The 17,310-nt window shown below is 38.6% G+C and overlaps 1 protein-coding gene across 1 annotated transcript in view; it reads right to left on the reverse strand.

Annotated features, from left to right (window-relative positions):
- CPXM2 (carboxypeptidase X, M14 family member 2) overlaps positions 1 to 2,068 on the reverse strand; it is an 81,276-nt gene extending 79,208 nt beyond the window's left edge. Inside the window, exon 1 of the mRNA XM_085299096.1 lies at positions 1,573 to 2,068. Within this exon, the coding sequence (XP_085155222.1) occupies positions 1,573 to 1,918 (346 nt within the window). The 5' untranslated portion in view covers positions 1,919 to 2,068. The remainder of the gene's footprint in view (positions 1 to 1,572) is intronic.
- Between the last annotated feature and the right edge of the window lie 15,242 nt (positions 2,069 to 17,310).

Genomic DNA, 17,310 nt, shown 5'->3' on the forward strand with positions numbered 1-17,310 from the left:
TGATCTTTGTAGCTCGAAGGCAGCAATATGGCCCATTGTGTTGCACCTATGTGCAGTTGCAGCAGGAGGCGAGGTGCACAGGGCTACAAACCAAATCCTGCATACAGACAAGAAACCTCATGGGAACATCCCGCTAGCAGTGGGAATTCAGGGTTGTCTCTGCCACATAGCGGAAAAAGCCTGGCTTCTGCTGAAGCAGCTTTAAAATCCATGTGCTACCCATGGTTAGATAATAAGCATTTTAAGGCAGTACTTCAGATGGCCCTGGCAGTACCATCTGCTTTGGAAGCTGCTGTCTAGCTGCTGGCCCCTAACAGGGCCAGGGGGCCAGAGCTACAGATGTCTCATGTCTCTATGCCCCTCAGAGAAGGTATATCTTCTGTCATCTGTGTTTTCTGTCTTGAGTTATACTGGCATTCCAAATTTTCTGCCCCACAAACAATTTTCAAGATTTCAGAAATGGTAATTTCTTATAACCATATTTTACTATGAAAGTTCAGATCTTTGCTAATCAAAGGATAATTGAGTGACAGTTCTACATTTAATACCTTCTTCATGTAACTGGAAAAGATAATGTCACTACATGACCCCTCATTCACTATTTTGCTGTACTGCATGTATTAATGACTTACTTGCAAAATTTGTGCCATATGCTGCAGCTGTTAATATTAAAAGATTCTTTCTGAAGTAAATTAGAGTTCAGCCTTAGGGGAACGGGATTTGGCCCCTAACTTTACAACTCCTAAGTTTATTACATGGGCTAAATTTACTTCTAAATGTGCCAAAACAGTAAAGAGCTTACCACGCGTTCAGAGAACACGAGAACAGACTCTTATTTCAGAGAGGTGCAACTAGTTCTTAATGGGAGCAACTGTACTGTAATAACTGATCAAATTTCTGCAGATTTTAACAATTGCATGTTTCCGTATAAACAAATGCAAGCAATAGAAAGATGGAATTAGGGGCAGTCCTGTTTTAAATACAGTTTTATTGCTGCTTCATTCCTTTATTTAACAGGTCACTAATTAAATTGAGTCTGCTATGGCTTAGTCTTTTACAGGGAAGGTCTTTGTCTACATATTTTCCTCTGGAGGGCTTTAAAATGAAATATCAAAGTAATTCACAAGTTCATAAGCAAAATTAATTCAGAAGCCTTTCTTAGATTAAAATAACAAGGAATAATACAAGGTGTCACCATATACCACCAGCTCTTACTACAGAATCTGCCTTTCTTCATCAGCTTATATAACTGTAGCTTTAATGGCAGGTCATTAGTCAGATGTAATTAAGAAGGAAAAGTCCATACACTAGCCAGAGTGCAGCATAATTGATACATTAGCTCTCTCAAATCTCTTTACTTGATGAGGAAGGGGTTAAAAATGCCTGTACAACTGCTGAGGATCTGATCTGTGGAATATTAAAAATTAATGTATCGTCATCATCATCACACAAGCACACTGATTGTTATTATTACCAAGACTATCATTAACTGGATATTCATTAATGTTAAAAGTCACAGTCAGCATGAGATTCAGCAGATTCCAAGTTCTGGAGGAGGAGGTGGAAAGTTACCTGGTGGAGTTTCAAGAATAGATTTTCCTTTTTTGCTGGTTTTCTTCGGTTTTAACTCCTTCCTGCTTGGTTTGAACCTTGGGTGCTCCTCCTCTGTCTCTGCAGCACGGATAGTTCCTTCCTCTCCGGGTTGCTCCGTGAAAGGGAAATACTCTTCACCAGGATACGGAAAGGAATAATAATGATCCCTGTTGCTAATCTCCTGCAGGTAATAATCCTGATCCTCCATAAGTAGAGCCTGGGACAAATCCTCCAGCAGTATCAGCCCAAAGGCACAGAGAGCAAGGCAGAGCTGAGAACATAAGCCATTCTTGCTAAGGGCAATCATTATCGTTTGTTTTTGCATAAATCTCCTTTGTAAGTCCCAGAACTTTATTTGGAAACACGGAAAACAGAGTGCCCTGGCAGCTGGCAAGTCCCCAGGACACGAAGAAGGATAAAGAAGCCTGTCTGCAATAACTGCTTCTGCTTTGGGCTAGTTTGCAAAAGTTGCGAGGAGTGCAGTGGGACGGAGGGCTGAGGAGGGAGGGGGCAGGAGCAGGGATGCATGTGATCGTAGGACTCACCAGCCAGACACATAGACAAACACACGCTGGGAAGGCAGAGCACTCTGCTCTGCCGGCATTTGGCAGGTGTGACTCTCCAGAGCGCTAGCTTGCTGCTTTTGTTTTCCTGCCTTTCTTTTTTCTTTTCTTTTTTTATGTTTTCTTCCAAAATCACAGAGTTACAGGACAGTTTCAGCTAAATCCTCTAAGCTTGTCTTCAGTCTTTCTACACACAATTGATCCAAGACAACATTTATTCAAAGAAAAATAAAACAGGCAAGAAGTCTTGCCTCCCTGCTTACGTATAGATGGTTCTCCTCCGCAGAGGCTGCATGGGATGGGTGGGTGTGCACACAGAGCTCTGCATGAAACCTACCTGCTTCTGGTTTGTGCTTTGACACTGGCATATGAGTAGATACATACGTTGTGTATCTGGATCAACTAATCCTCATTCTGTACCTGTTGCACTATATTCCCTTTAAATTCTCTCTATTTTTATATATATATATATATATATTTAATATATATATTTTACCTTTCACAAGTGTAGTATCATTTTCTAGCAGTGAAATAATCTCAGCCTTCCTCGTTTCCCTAGCTAGCATGACTAAATACATAGTGCAAGGCAGTTCTTAAGATGCTTCTAGGGGTAACTGTACTCAGGCCAACTGAAAACCAGGAAGAACACATTTCTTCAGCAATTCTTTTTCTCTTTTTGGGAATGATCCTGAATTTTACTCTTTCTCTGAAACATCTTCTAAACACATTAGGAAATATTGTGCTAACAGCTGCACACATGCACCCCAGTGTAGTTAATGAAATCGATTTGTCTGGGAATAAAATCTTATTTTTCATATTTTGCATACCTCTAAAATAACTTATAGTGCTGAAGGAAATACCCAACAATTGGCTTGAATGAAATATGAATTTTTCTCCTTCCTATTGTGCTGGAAGTACTGGGTTATATTTTCATCATGTGTATAGTATTCCTTGGCGTTGTCCAGTCATTTAAGAGAAAGTACTACATCTGTTACCATCCACTCTCTATTACAATGATAGTTTGTGTGTGTTTCTCATAAGCTTACTACTGCAATAAACATAATTTCATATGTCAGTAACTATGTGTTTTGGTATATTTAGGTTCCATATTATGGATAATCCAGTCCCATATATTTGATTATTATTGTTGCTTTCTTAATCACTATCTCAAAAGCTTAGAGATTATGTTTTGTCTGTGATCCTGCCTTTTACTGATACACAAATTAATTAAAAAGTGTTTTAACCAGCAATTCTGATTTCATTTTTCAGGGTTAGAGTTTAAAAATTTTGAAAACTGTAACTTTTTCATTTTTAAGTGGGAATTTTTATTTTAATTTTCCAAAACCAGAATAAAATAATCTTGTTTTTTTCAAACCTGTCTTGAAATACATATTTTTAAACATTTTTTATTTCATGAAAAATCACTTTTTATCAAGCTTTTCAAAGAGCTTTGTATAGAATAGGTGGTTTTGTCACATTTTGTTACGAGGGGACAGTGACTGGGTAAAGTGTGGAAGCTAAGACCCACTGAATATGCTGTGTAAAATAGTTGGTTGCTCTCTATATTCAGTGGCAGACTAAATATCCTGGATATTCTGTCTTAGCGATTTCACAGATGTTCTTAACTTTTTTTTCCCTTTCCAAAGTATCCTTGCCTGTCTTTGCTTGTTCCTAACTTCTTAGGGCAGAACCTGAGCTACAGAAATTATGCATAATTTTGTTACCATTTTCAGCACAGTTCTCCTTTGCAAATATTGTGAGCATTCATATATCTACAGAATCAACAGAAAAAAAGATTTTTCTATGTCAGTATTAATGAGCTATTTTTTTTCAGTAACTCAAAGAGTTTTAGCTGCAAATGATTATTTAACTCTTTCCAGCTGTCTATTAGTGTATATAGAAACAGAAGAGGGTTTACATTTCCAAGCATAACAAGAAGTATTTCCATAAAATACAGTCAAGTGTACATTAGTGAAAGACTTGAGTAATGTGATTTGGGAGAATTTTACATTGTTTATTTTTAGCAGCTTTACATGTGATTGCTTCAAGAATGTAAGTGTGTAAACATTTTTTATATACAACAGTTTTATAAAATACTACCTTTTCTATAAAAAGTTAAATTCTTAAAGTTCATCATGTCTATTCTAACAATGTGTAATCTTGGAATTTGACCTCTTTAAAAGGTGAGAGTATACATAATATGTGTGTATACATAGGTGCATGAATATAGCTGCATATAGTATGGCTGCAAAAACTTTCTACTGCCAATATGAGACCTGTGCTCGTTTCATAAATATATAGATATGTTTTTAAATGACTCACAAATATCTACCCAAACATTAGCTAGACCATCCATCAGTATTTATGTAGCCAACAGCTTATTAATATATATATTCACTTTTTTGCGTGTGTGAGATGATCATGCTATTTGCGTATGCAAATTGCTGGTGCACCTGGGCTGGAGGAGGTAGTTCCTACGTTTGGCCCTCTGAGATGTGGTTACCACTATGTATCTCAGTGAACCCAAGTCATTTCTGACATGCAAAGATATGAAGTGCTCCCCAGTTCTTCAGATTTTAACGTAGCTTTCTAAGAAACAGGGCTCATGTCACAACAGTGTCTATGTGCTTTTATCTCATCCCTAATAATTTCTGAACTTGCTGACAGGTTGCAAGCAAATTCAACAAAGTGATGAGGATCTTAAGTGCCCCTTACAAAGTGATCTGAGAAACAAGGCCCCAGTGTGAACCTGCACATTCTTAGAAACAGAAGTCATTCTCTGCCATGCCTCTGGGGGCATTTCAGCCACAAGAAAAGCTTTGCTAGGAATTCACAATCAGCTGTGAGACATGTATCCAGCAGGCTACATTAGTTAAGATACTCAAGAAGCTACTGGCTTTCTTGTGTACGTCCACTTCTGCGGTTGACAGGATGTCACAGAACCGCAGACAGTGCAACAACCGCTCATCTACCTTCCTCAATAACATCAAACAACGCTCTCTTTTCCCTCTGTGTTTGCATATCTAGCTCTTCTTGGCAGCAACCTCTGACTCTTATCTGCCCAGGCTTACTCATGCAAGAATATCTCTATCAATACCTGCTCCTATATCTATACCTGTTTCTATATCTAGTTTTCCTGTACTTACTTTCTCTTGCATTTAGTACTTTCTGCTAATTCGTATATTCCACCTACATGGTCGGAGTACACAGAGGGAGTTGTCCCTTGAGCTCAGTGTTCTGAGAAAAATGCCTGTTATTCCTGTGCGTATAAATATGCACACACCGCTGGTTCCTACGAGGTCCAACTGTGCTTTCGGGGCATACCTGAATGGCCCAACAAGCTGGAACCATGCAAAAGCCCCTCTCTAAGTGGAGTTGTCTCTCTCTCAGTACAAGATGTTTGCACCTTTCTTTTCAATAGTCCTAGCAGCATCCAATTTACAAGAAAGGAGATTTTCTCTTCTTAGTGTGGCATGGGAGTATTAAGATCACTGAAGTCTCATTAATGTAACCAAGGGATGCTTTTGTCTAAGAAAGGCTGGTTCTTATTTTTGCCTGTAAAATATCACAATAGCTTTTAAAAACTTGCAGTTGATTTAGAAGGAGATAAAAGAAACTAATTTTTTTTTAGAACAACTGTAACAAGCATTGTCTTCCCTTAATGGAATCATGCCAATGATAACGTACAAGTCACCTACCTCTTGCTTTAAATCTTTCTTCTGCAGAAGCTTAACACAAAGTACTTGTTATCTGCAAATGAGCAAGGGTTTCCCCTTCTGTTCCTAACAAGTGTTTATCTGAAAGATGATGTTTCTCTCTAAGCTGAGTGAAAGCTTATCAAGGCTGTACTTGCACATGTTTTTTGAGCCAGCTTAAACAACACTCCTGAAATTCACACTCCGTTCTGGGATCTCCAGCAACTATCTATTTCCACCTCTCCTTTCTCCCCCATGAAGCAGCATCCTTTTCCACCTTTTCTGTGACTTGAGCTGTTTTTTCCCAGCTCCGATTTCATTTCTGCTACTATTAAATTGTCTGATTTTAATTGAACTGCTTCTGACCGGTGTTTGGGAGAACAGGGCTCTTTGCATTGCACTCCTCTCCTCTTGCCCCAGGCAGCCTTATTTCTCTGTATCTCATTGTCAGTAAACATAACCTCAAGAAGTTCTGATTCAGGAATGCATTTTTGTTAAAGAAAAATATAGTTGTATGTGTGAGAACTGTCCTAGTTCAAGATCTTCGTTTGTATTTATATTACACAGTGCATGATCAAACGTTTATTGCTCAATTCTGCTTTAAACTGTTCGGTGACTCCTGCAACTTTTCTTCTGAACGTATGTATTTTTAGTTGGAGAAAAACTTTGTGGTTGGGAAGAAAAGATGAAGAAATAGGCAGCCTTTCACAACCATTTCATGGTAACTTTCTAGGGTAGTACATACGGTTTCTATATGCCTTGGCAACAAAACAACACTAAAAATAACTTTTCCTCCAAACACCAGTAAAGTTTCTATCCCTCTGTACTTTGGATCTGTAGTAAATCACAGACAACAAAATGGAGCAAGAAAAAGGAATTACACTTTTTAAACATTCAATTCTTTTTCACATAAAGCTTTAACTCCTGCTTTCAGTGAGGTCAAAACATCTCAGAGGAAATCGAAACATAAAATTCATTTGGGAAAATAAAAACTAAACTGCATTTAACATTTATATATTTTAAATGCCTACTTCTTAGGTGTGTAAACTGAGATGGGTACTTACTAGGAGCCCTTCTGCTTACTTTTCAATATATATTGCATCCATCCTTATTGTATATAGGCACTTAAAAGCCTATTTGCATTGTTTGGTAAGACAGAGCCTTGAAAAAATGGCTCTTATTCAAAAACTGGCTGGATACAAAAACAAGATCTCATATGGACACATTTTATTCATTTTTAAGAGGTGTTTGAGTTTAAAGGAATGCCATTATTTTACCAAGCTAGGGATGCCAAAAATACACAGGAACTTTCTCATTTGTCTTCTGAGCATATAAATATATGAGTGACTCTAAAGAACAGGCAGGTATACTCCCCTCCCTCAAGAGCAGGCTGCTATTTCCTTTAGAAAAAAAGATTTTAAAATAAACAGATGGCATTTGAGGCAATTATTTCTTTTAGAAATTACTTATTTTAATTATTTAGAAATGCAGCATGCACCCCAACTGGGGAAATTAGCCCAGTGTGTTCTCTTTAACTTTTCTGGTAAGAACAACATGACCTTCAGATAATCGTTCATCATACTGCCTTTTCACTTGTTTCTGAAAAAAGGAGCCTGAATTGCCATGGAAACAATAGTTCCTTGTTCTTTTACACTTCCCTGTGTTGTGATATCATTTTCACTATATCAATGCTTTTCTTAGCTAGAAAAGGAACTGTAGAATTTTCATGTGTTGCGCATCCCAAAGTTGTCTTTAGTGATGGCTCAGTTCATGGCAGAAATACTTTCGAATGTGGAGCACAGACTGGATGCCAGCATCCCTATTATTCAGCGTATTTAGATCGGATATATTTGTATCAGTCCATCTTTGTTGGAGAAGTGAAAATTTTCTGTGTACTCTTTTCCAGGGCTTTCTTTACTTTTCCCTTGCATGCTGAACAGATGAGGAGAAATAGCATTTAAAGAAATACAACATTAAGCAGTGTGCTTATGACATAAATAAAGACAACAAAAAAATCTGGCATTTTGCAAAGAACTCAATCATTTTTCTTTATGATGGGAACTACATTTCTTCGTATCCCTGAATGCCTGTAGATTTAATGTTGACAGCACATTACCCTGGCATTTGGCAATCACTGCTGGATTAATGCCAGCAGGAATAACAGTAGAAAAGGGACTGATTCAAAAATTTGTAATACTAGCAATATAGAAACAGGAACTGACTACTAATTTTATTTTTCTTTGGCTGGATTATCAGCATTTGAAACACCCTGGATCTGCATTAGTTAATGATTTTAAATAGTTATTTGCATCAATCAAAGAACAGACAAATGAAATATGAATTTTATTTTAAGTCTAATATGGAAATAATAATGGGACAACAAAAATGACTGGATGACATTAGCTTTATGCAACACTTAGAGAAAATGGGACAACATGCTTTTGCGGTACCCACACCCAGGCTGAGGGTGATGTGTGCTGGAACCTCCTTTTCCTTCTGTTTGTTTGAAAACAGTCACTTCCATCTGATTCCTGTGGACATCGTCTACCTGCCAACACTTGAATTTCAAAAAATAATGGTTCTCACATTTCTGTCTGGTATTTCCTGGACCAAAATTGCTGTACATGTGCCATGCAGAATGTGAGCAGTATGTTTAACACATCCCAGGCAGCAGCAGGGAAATGTGATGTGGAGTTTGTCTGAAACTTACTCAAAGGCCAGGATTTCTTGGCTATCCATAGCCTAAGCAGCCTGAGAAGTCATGGACAAAAGTCAGGTGGAACTGAAGATGACATAAACGTAGCAGTTTTGGTTGTGCCAAATGCAGTAATAGAACTGTGAGATCATCAGAGAGCAGTCCTTAAAATATTCCTGTATTTAAGGATTGATTTTTAAAGAGGGAAAAGCAAGGGATGATTCCTTTCAGATACAAGTAGTGTTCATAGTGATTCATTTGGATTAATAAATACATAATGTGATACTTCCATATGATAAGTATGTTCCTGCATAGCTTATATCCACATCTGAACAGATTTGATGTAATTTATTGAAGTTTCATTATTTATGGCTGGTATATTTGTTTGAAAGTGAGAAGAGCTAATTTTGTTAATCTTCATAATCATGTTGCTGAGAATATACTCTAAGTACCTTCTATAATGCATTCACTTACTAAAACACTGAAAATGCAAGGATTTATGGGAAAGACAAGCTCTGAAATGAGTTTTCACTTGTCATTTAGCAGGCATCAAAGATTAATGTCAGACTTACATTAACGGATATGACAATATAATTTTACAGCTATGTAATAAACTTGTTCGAACCTGACTTACAGCCATTAAAAAAGGACTTGTGCTAGCATGTTGGATAAGGCTGTTTGAAAGGAGGAGTGATAGGCTCTAAAGATGCAATGAAGCTTTAAGGTTATGCAGATGTTTACTAGTGGATGAAATGACATGAATTAAAAAGTTCAAGAGGATTTTTTTCCAATTCATATCAAAAATGCCCACCAATGAGAAATGTATTAACATATTTCTCCATGTTCTTCAGACTAATTCTTCTGGGAGGCATCATGGTGAAAAGGATAGGCCAATGCATAGTAATCAGGAAACCTATATTTTGCTGTGTCCAGTGGGCCAAGTTGCCTCATCTGCATTTCCTTGCAGTTTTTAATATCTTGAGTATTTAGCTTCCTGAAAGGAGCTCAGATGGACCAGCTTCCCTATTTTCTTCTCCCCCCGCCCCTTGTATTTGGGCTCGAAGATATCCAAGGCAGGATTTATTTTTTTATGGTGTGATTATATAGCACCAAGTATTAATGGTAATAACACTATTAGAGATAATATTGACTTCGGTAGAATTATCTCATTAAGAGTACATTTACATTACTGAGTCTGAGTTTTGGGAATACTGAAATTTGGACAAACACACTCAGTAGTGCCGTTCAGATTGTTTTTGCTTGTTTCATATTGTTTACTGGAAGTGCAGGCAAAGTGAAATATCACAGCTTCATATGAGGCCAGATAAGCTTGTCAGCTGAACAGAGTCCTTTCCAGAAGCATTCATCAGGATTTAAACAGCTAATCTCAGCTTCAGAAATAATGGTAATATTTTTAAAGGAAATCACTCATGACTAATAATAACTGCTGTCTTCTTTGGAATACTATCCAGACAAGTGAGCTTTTTGTTTACTTTTTTGCTGCTATCACGGGAATTGATAACAAAAACTGGTACAAAGCAGTTCCAGAATTCTCCTGGCATTTCAAAGATGCTGTTATGGGCTGTTATTGCCTGTGACGCTTCACTTCTTTTCCTATCAATGTTCCTTATGTGTGTGCCCCAGAGTCAGCTTCCTTTTCCTGAGCTGTGACGTGTTTCCACATTCGCTGCCAGAGGATCGGAGGAAAGGCAGAGGCCCAGAGGGCTGCCGCGGCAGATACGATGCTGTTTCTCCAGATGCCTATGTGATACCTAGTCAAGTAGGCTTCCCTAATCTTCACTGTCACTCTCACAGATTTTAATACACGTATGCTGCTGAGACTTGCATTCACACCTGTGACTGTGTTATGCTTCATTGCTCTTTTCTTCAGCTCAGTGGACACAGTCTCATGGCTCCATTTCATGAGAAATCTCATAAGGTTTGCCGCAGTTTTTGAATGAGGTCATTAGACTTCCTGTCTGAATTGGCAGCAAGACTGGTAACCCTGGGAATGGGACATCAGCAGGAATGAAAACTTCCTAAGCCTTGAGGTTAGCCTAATTCTTATGAAAGCATAACACTGCAACATAATTATTTTCCCATTTTATCTTACAGGTGATTTGAAGCAATATTGAGTATGATTCTTTTTCTGAATATAAATAAGCACTTCAAATCCATTCACTGTTCCTATTTCATTCACTTTGGTCAAAATCCCATCAGAAACTCAAAAAGGCTCAAGATCATTACAAGGAACATTACTAAAGACTTCTTTTCCAATGACTGGGGAAAAATGAAAACTTAGCTTCTCTCTCTCCAGAGAACTCCGTCATGCACTTAGACATTTTGATTATTTATTAAGGCTGAGAGATGGTGTTAGGTTTTAAGGTACTCTTAATGTATCTTAAATAAGATTACAGTCATATCAGGTCATGATATTTTATCTCTAGTAGAAGTCACTCGTAAACACCTATCTTTAAGCTGTGATTATATAAAAAACGTTACATCCTTCATAAACATCTGGATTATCTCTGACAAATACAAACTGACAAGGGTGTCACAGAAGCACTATGTTTCTATCTTCGTTCAAGTTCCTTGGAAGTAATTTGTGTAGTAAGGTCTTTGGAAATTCCTGTCCCATTGTATTGCACTGTCACCAAGGTAGCCGCCTTCCTCTTCTGTTTTCAAGACGTCTGTCCATCTGCAGTGCTCTCTTCTTTATTAATTTTTGAATTTCTGACTCATTTCATTTGAATCAAATGGAAAAGTTGAGATGGCAAATAAATTTCCTTCACATAGTACAAAAATCCATGGCTGAACAGTGAAAAGACAGTCAAACTAGCAAGCAGTAATGGAAAACTGCACTGTTGAACAATATTCTGTTGTGTTTAGCTAGCTAGCTGATTTATCAAGGTACAGATACTTCAGACCAACCAAAGCACATAAATTTTCTTGACAAAATGGCAATTAGATGGTGTGAAAAAGAGCCAAAGACACTGCTCAGGAGTGGGGAGGAGTAGGCATGAAGACAAGCGGAGCTCACTGTAATGGGGCATCATAGGCACCCAGTTATTACGGAGAGCCTGTATAGGGGACATAGGATGGAGATCCAGAGGAAATCATACTTCACTAACTTTACTGCTCACAGACCAGCTTGTCTTCTAAATGCCAGTAAATATTCTATTGACACGAAAACGTGGCAAGTTGCTTGATTTCCTAACAAATGACTTTAGGGCTAGGTTACAGTTGTGTAGAACATTCACTGTGTACAGATGAAATCCTATGTTATTCCCTTTGAACTTAAAAAGACAAATTGTGTGGAATAAAGACTTACATGGGAAACATAGTGATTATTATTAAGAGATTCAAGATGTCACTGAATTATGAATTTTTAAAATCAGTTCTGTGCATACTTTGTGGTATAAAAGAAGATTGTGTGACCTTCTTTTTAGTCAGCTAACTCACGCAGCGTGATGTCCCAGAAGGGGTGACATAACATTTTCTTCCTTGACCATAAAGAAAAAGAGAAGCTAACAGAAGCGTGTCATGGCCTTCCACCCCCCCCCCAACTAACCAAAATACTGTGTTACACATTTTGTCGGGGGGCAAATGCGCCATCTCTAGCGAGGAAGTTTTGCTGTTGCTTTCATGCATGAGCCAGCGATGGTCCAACGCTGGTATTTCTGCACCAACATATCTGATGTGATTTTTACATGCCTTACAAGGTTAACAGGTAAAAGAGTAGAGCAGACTGTTGAAACTTTTTTCCTGAATGAGGTTCCAGGTATGCAGGCAGCACATTACCAAACTGTTGGGAGTTTTATGAGTTTTATAGACATATTTGATTTAAATCACGTATATTCCTCTTAAATATGGAGGAAGAAGGAAACTGCACTAACAATGTATGTCCTCCCAATGAAGTTGCCATATGTGGAATGTAGATTGCAGCTGAAAATTTCTGGGCTTTTTAACAGCTGTGAATATCTACAGTGATTAGTTTTGTAAACTAATATGGATACAATCTGGGGCAACTGACATCTTTCCTGATGTTTTATGATGAGCTCAGCTACTGTCAGCCACTTCTTTAATAGCACAGTTACAATAATTGTAGTTTCTGAATCAGCAGGCCCTTTTCTTTGAGCTTTCAGTGTGAGCAGGTTGAGCAGGGCAGGAAGGATTTCCCCTGACCGGAGTGACTCTGCTGTCTGTGAACGCAGGGGGAGGGCTGCAAGCCATGCACGCAAGAAGAGCGCTCGGTTATGCAAGGTTAGCAGGCGTCCTAAGTGGTCGTGGATCAAATTGGCCTGTATGTCTCCTCGTATGTCCCCGTGATTCACTACGAGTCAGTGCTAGTTATTCAGGATGATCAGGAATCTATTCAGAATAACTAAGCGTCTTTCAGTATCATATTTTTCAGTGTGCTGAACTTAGCAGATGGCAGTCCATTTCTCCTGTCACAGGCCAGGCCTATTTCTACATTTGCAGTAAGCCATGGAGCACTGAAAAGGTGTGTACATCTAATGACAGTGGATTGCATACCGCAGGGCCATCACAGGGAAGGAGCCAGAAGGCCCCTGAAAAGAGGGTCACCAGCAGTGGAAGAGGATGGACTGCCTGCTGGCTTTGCCTAAGGCACGTCCCAACAGGATTGCCATGCCTTGCTGTAATACTGTGGAAATGCCTTCTGAGACCTTCCCACCCACAAAAGACATATACTGTGTCCTAGCCTGCGTGGTAAACAGCGTTTAAGCAAGCTGAGGGAGAGCACAGCGGGAAAGATGGATGTGATGTGCATAGAAGGCTTTTTACTGCTGTAGCAGATGTATCTTCACCTTGATGGTGGAAAATTAGCTTCAAAAGTTAAGGTCAGCTGGAGGATCACTTACAGCTGTTTTCTGTGTGGCTCACTTAATTGTAATCCATCATACATACCAGACTAATGGATTACAGTGCAGCAGCTTTAGCATTCATCTTCCTTTATCTTGGAGAATCTGGGTAACAGCATTAAACATAATTTTCCATAAATGATTTACATGAGGAGGCCAACCTCAGAGTTGCAATGGAAAATATTTGCTTCCTTTTATTTCGCCCAGTCGTGTATAAATTCCTCCTGCCTATTTGTCCAGGGTATGAAAGAAAAAAAATACTTATAAGGCAATGTTGAAAATGCCCTGGAAAACACTAAAAGTTTAAAACAAAACAGTAGAATAGAGAAAGGCAAAGCAAGATACACTAAATTCCAGACAGACAGCCAAATGCCACAGATAATCATTAATCTGGAAAAAAAATCCTTGCAATTTCTAAGATTATTGGGATGGGTTTGTGGTTGTTTTTTATACAATCTTGCTAGTATTTAAACACTTACCTCTGCATAAATAGCCTCCTCATTGCTTATCCACCACAGTGACAGCAAGAGAGGTGAACCACTGCAAGGTTTCACATTTAAACCACAATCTAATTCAGTTTATGACCTGCCTGGAATGTGAAGTCCATTTGCTGTAAACCTTGTGCAAACAAAATTCCCAGCTCTAATTTACAAAAATTTCCCTTTAAAAAGCCCTAATGAAATGGTGTTTATACAGCACCACTTGTCAGTGTCAGCAGCTCTTGGAAGCCCCGAGACTGGTTCTGCAGCTGTGCCCAGCGGCCAAGCGCAGCTGTGGGGATTTTGCAAGGAGCCCAGCATTTACAGGGCCCGGAGCCAGCCTGGTGAGTCTAAACATCCAGTCTTCAGGCCACAAATCCCAGGCCGCCACACCAAGGTGGGAATGTGCAGCTTACAGATCTGTATTTTCCAAAAGCAGAAGCAACTGCTGCAGTTAATGGGTCAAACCTCCCAGTGAACTTCCCCCAGGGTGTCCGGAGAGATTACCTTTCAGAGAGAAGGGAAAAAGCCACTCTTGGTTTTATGAATTCTCAGTTGTGGATTGTATACTCTTGTCCTCTAGTTGATGTTCCACCTTTCCCATTTTGGCTTCTGCTATCAATTAATGAATGCCTAATTCTAAGTTCCCTCTTAGGCACCTGAGGTGTTTAGTAGCTTGGTCATTAATTCCTGTGCCATCATTTCACATGGCTTCATATTCCGTTTGTTACAATGTTGAAGTTTTCAACTCCTGGAATTTTTCAAATAGCTGGTTTTGCTAAGAAAAGGGCCACAGTATATCAGAAAAATTGATTATCAGTCTAATAACATTCTATTGAGGTACCACTGTCTTTACTGACAGACCTTTATAGCTTGGTTTGTCGGTCTCTTTCATTTACTTGTCTGAAACTCAATGTCTGTGCTATAGAGAAAGGTTTAAAATGGAATGCTTGTGATTTTGGTCTCTTCAGAATGGACTGTGATTGTGCTTCTATAAATAAACTATCGAATGCTGTTAATCTTGGAGAATCAGAAGCTCATGTTCACCTTTAAGCATATAAGCGAAGATAACTGCGCTCTGACAAGATCAGATTTAGTACTCGAGAGACACAAAATCTTATTTCTAAGTTTCTCTCTTTCCCCCAGTCACTGAAGTTGTCTTTTTACACTTGCTGGTTGACCAGTCTCTTCGCACAAGCAACAACACACGGTCCAGCCACCAGATCAGAATGTTAAGGAAGAGCAGAGCTGATTTTTACTTTTAGCTCTGTCACCGAATTACTGTGTGAACTTGACTATGTTGCTTAAACGTTGTGTGACTCACCCTCTCCATTTTTTCTCCTTTGAAAAAAATCCTATTTATGCAACTGATAAGAGCTAATAGCAGTGTGGACTTGTGCTTACATGTGCGGGAGTTGTGTATTTTACATAGAATCAATATTACTAGATAACTTTGTTCTGAAAATTCGTATTAGGAAGATTCATTAATAGGTTGACTATTAATGATGTTCCAACATCCTAAGAGGAGCAGACAAGATGATAGAAACATCTTGGCAACTGTTGAAATAGTGTCATCTGATTGCGGTCTGCTTTCCACATTATTTCTTAAAGAACCCGCAACTTGCAAGTTATGAACCAGTTTTACAAACATCCTGTTTATAAAAGGGATTGTAAGAGTCTCTCTCCACCTAATATCATTTTTCAAGTCTCATCTCAGAGCAAATTTCCTGGTTAAAATGGTGATAATGCATAATCATGCCTTTTTTATTTTTTTTACTTCATCACAAAAAAAGATGACAATTAATAGATGATTCCCATAAATGTTACTTTCCAAAGCAAATAAGGCAGTGCTGAATTTTTATGCTTTTCACTGAAGCTGGGCTAGTTCCCTAATGGAGCAAACTTTACATACAAATTTTGAGTTACACTTAATATATAACTTTCAGTATAACTTAATAATGTATATGTACTTTTAATAGAAAGATGTAGGATTAATCAGTGCTTTTATAGGGTTGCTATAAAGTTGCATGTGTGTAGTGTTTACTTAAACATTTAATTGTACAATGGTGGCTCTATTTTACATGTATACATTAATATTTATAATGTGTATTATATGTAATTGTATACAATTACAAAATACCAGCTAGTGGGAAACACATCATGTACTAAATAGTTTGCATGAAGCTGGGAGCATACAGGTGGACTGTGTCAGAAGATCACATTGTAAAAGCTGCTGTTGCAAGACAGGTCTTTGATCAACTCCAGAAGAGGGAAAGGTGTAAATATAAGGAAGAAAGAGAAGGGAAAGGAAAATTTAGGGGGTTTCTGAAAGCTTCATAGCTCCTAAAGTTAAGGTTAATATGGGAAAAGGACTGTGTCTGTATAAGTTGGACTTCTCACAGGTAAAATACAGTTGGCTCAGTGCTAATTTCTCTGAGGTTCTGGTAGTGAATCACTGTCATTCCAGACGCACGATAGATTGCTAAACCTTTGCCCAGCATCAGGAAGGTGTCGTATTTAGAGCTGCTGTGGCTTCCCGAGCCTGACAGAGGGTTTGCTGTGACAGAGCAATCCCCTCGTTTGCCAGGACAGGCTCTCTGGCGAGACGCGGAGCGGGCTGACGTTCTTCAGAAGTGCTGCTAATGAGGGTTTAAAAAATGGGGTCAGGGATTTGGTTTTGTCCTGAAAAACATGCAGCTGATAATGATGTGTAACTTCTCCTTTTTCCACACTTATCATTAACTCAGGCCAGTTCTGAAGAATAAGCTCATGATCTAGATGGTAAAAATTGTTATAATTGGATATTTAACTCTCCTTATGGAAGCTGAGGGGAACTGTATGCTTTCAGACAAAAAGAGCAAAAAATCTTAAAAATGCCTGATGACAATCTCAAAGGCTGATGTCATTGCAAGGGTGATATGTGTGGGTGCTACAGAGTTAATTAATTCCTCTTTCTGTGTGGCTCTGAGTAGTTAATGATTAACACACAATAGTGGTCAGAATGGACTAGCTCAAATTGCTGCTATTGCATCTCTGAATAAATGCAAATTATAATACGAAATAAACAGCAACAACAGCCAAGTTGACCTTTAAGCATAGCATGCAAGCACGCTCGAGACAAAGAGTGATCCCGACTGACTAGTAAAGGGGAGTGTGGGTCTCTCGCCCTGTACTGGGAGCCACTCTTTCAGGGGGTTTCTTGCTTTCTGATCATTGTGCTACTTGTTCTAAAAAAAATCCCTCCTGCTGAGGCCTGTTTGATTTCCTGGATCTATACCAGCCTGTATTCCATGACGGTTAATAAAGTCCAAGACTGATAGATTAATTTAAACTGTAAGTGGAAATCTAAAAAGATGCCTAGAAAATGCTACTGTATCCCGCAGACTGATAGCAAATGGGCCT

Source organism: Rhea americana, unplaced genomic scaffold (genome assembly GCF_003343005.1).
Source record: "Rhea americana isolate MKP2758 unplaced genomic scaffold, rheAme1 scaffold_145, whole genome shotgun sequence".
NCBI lineage: Eukaryota > Metazoa > Chordata > Aves > Rheiformes > Rheidae > Rhea > Rhea americana.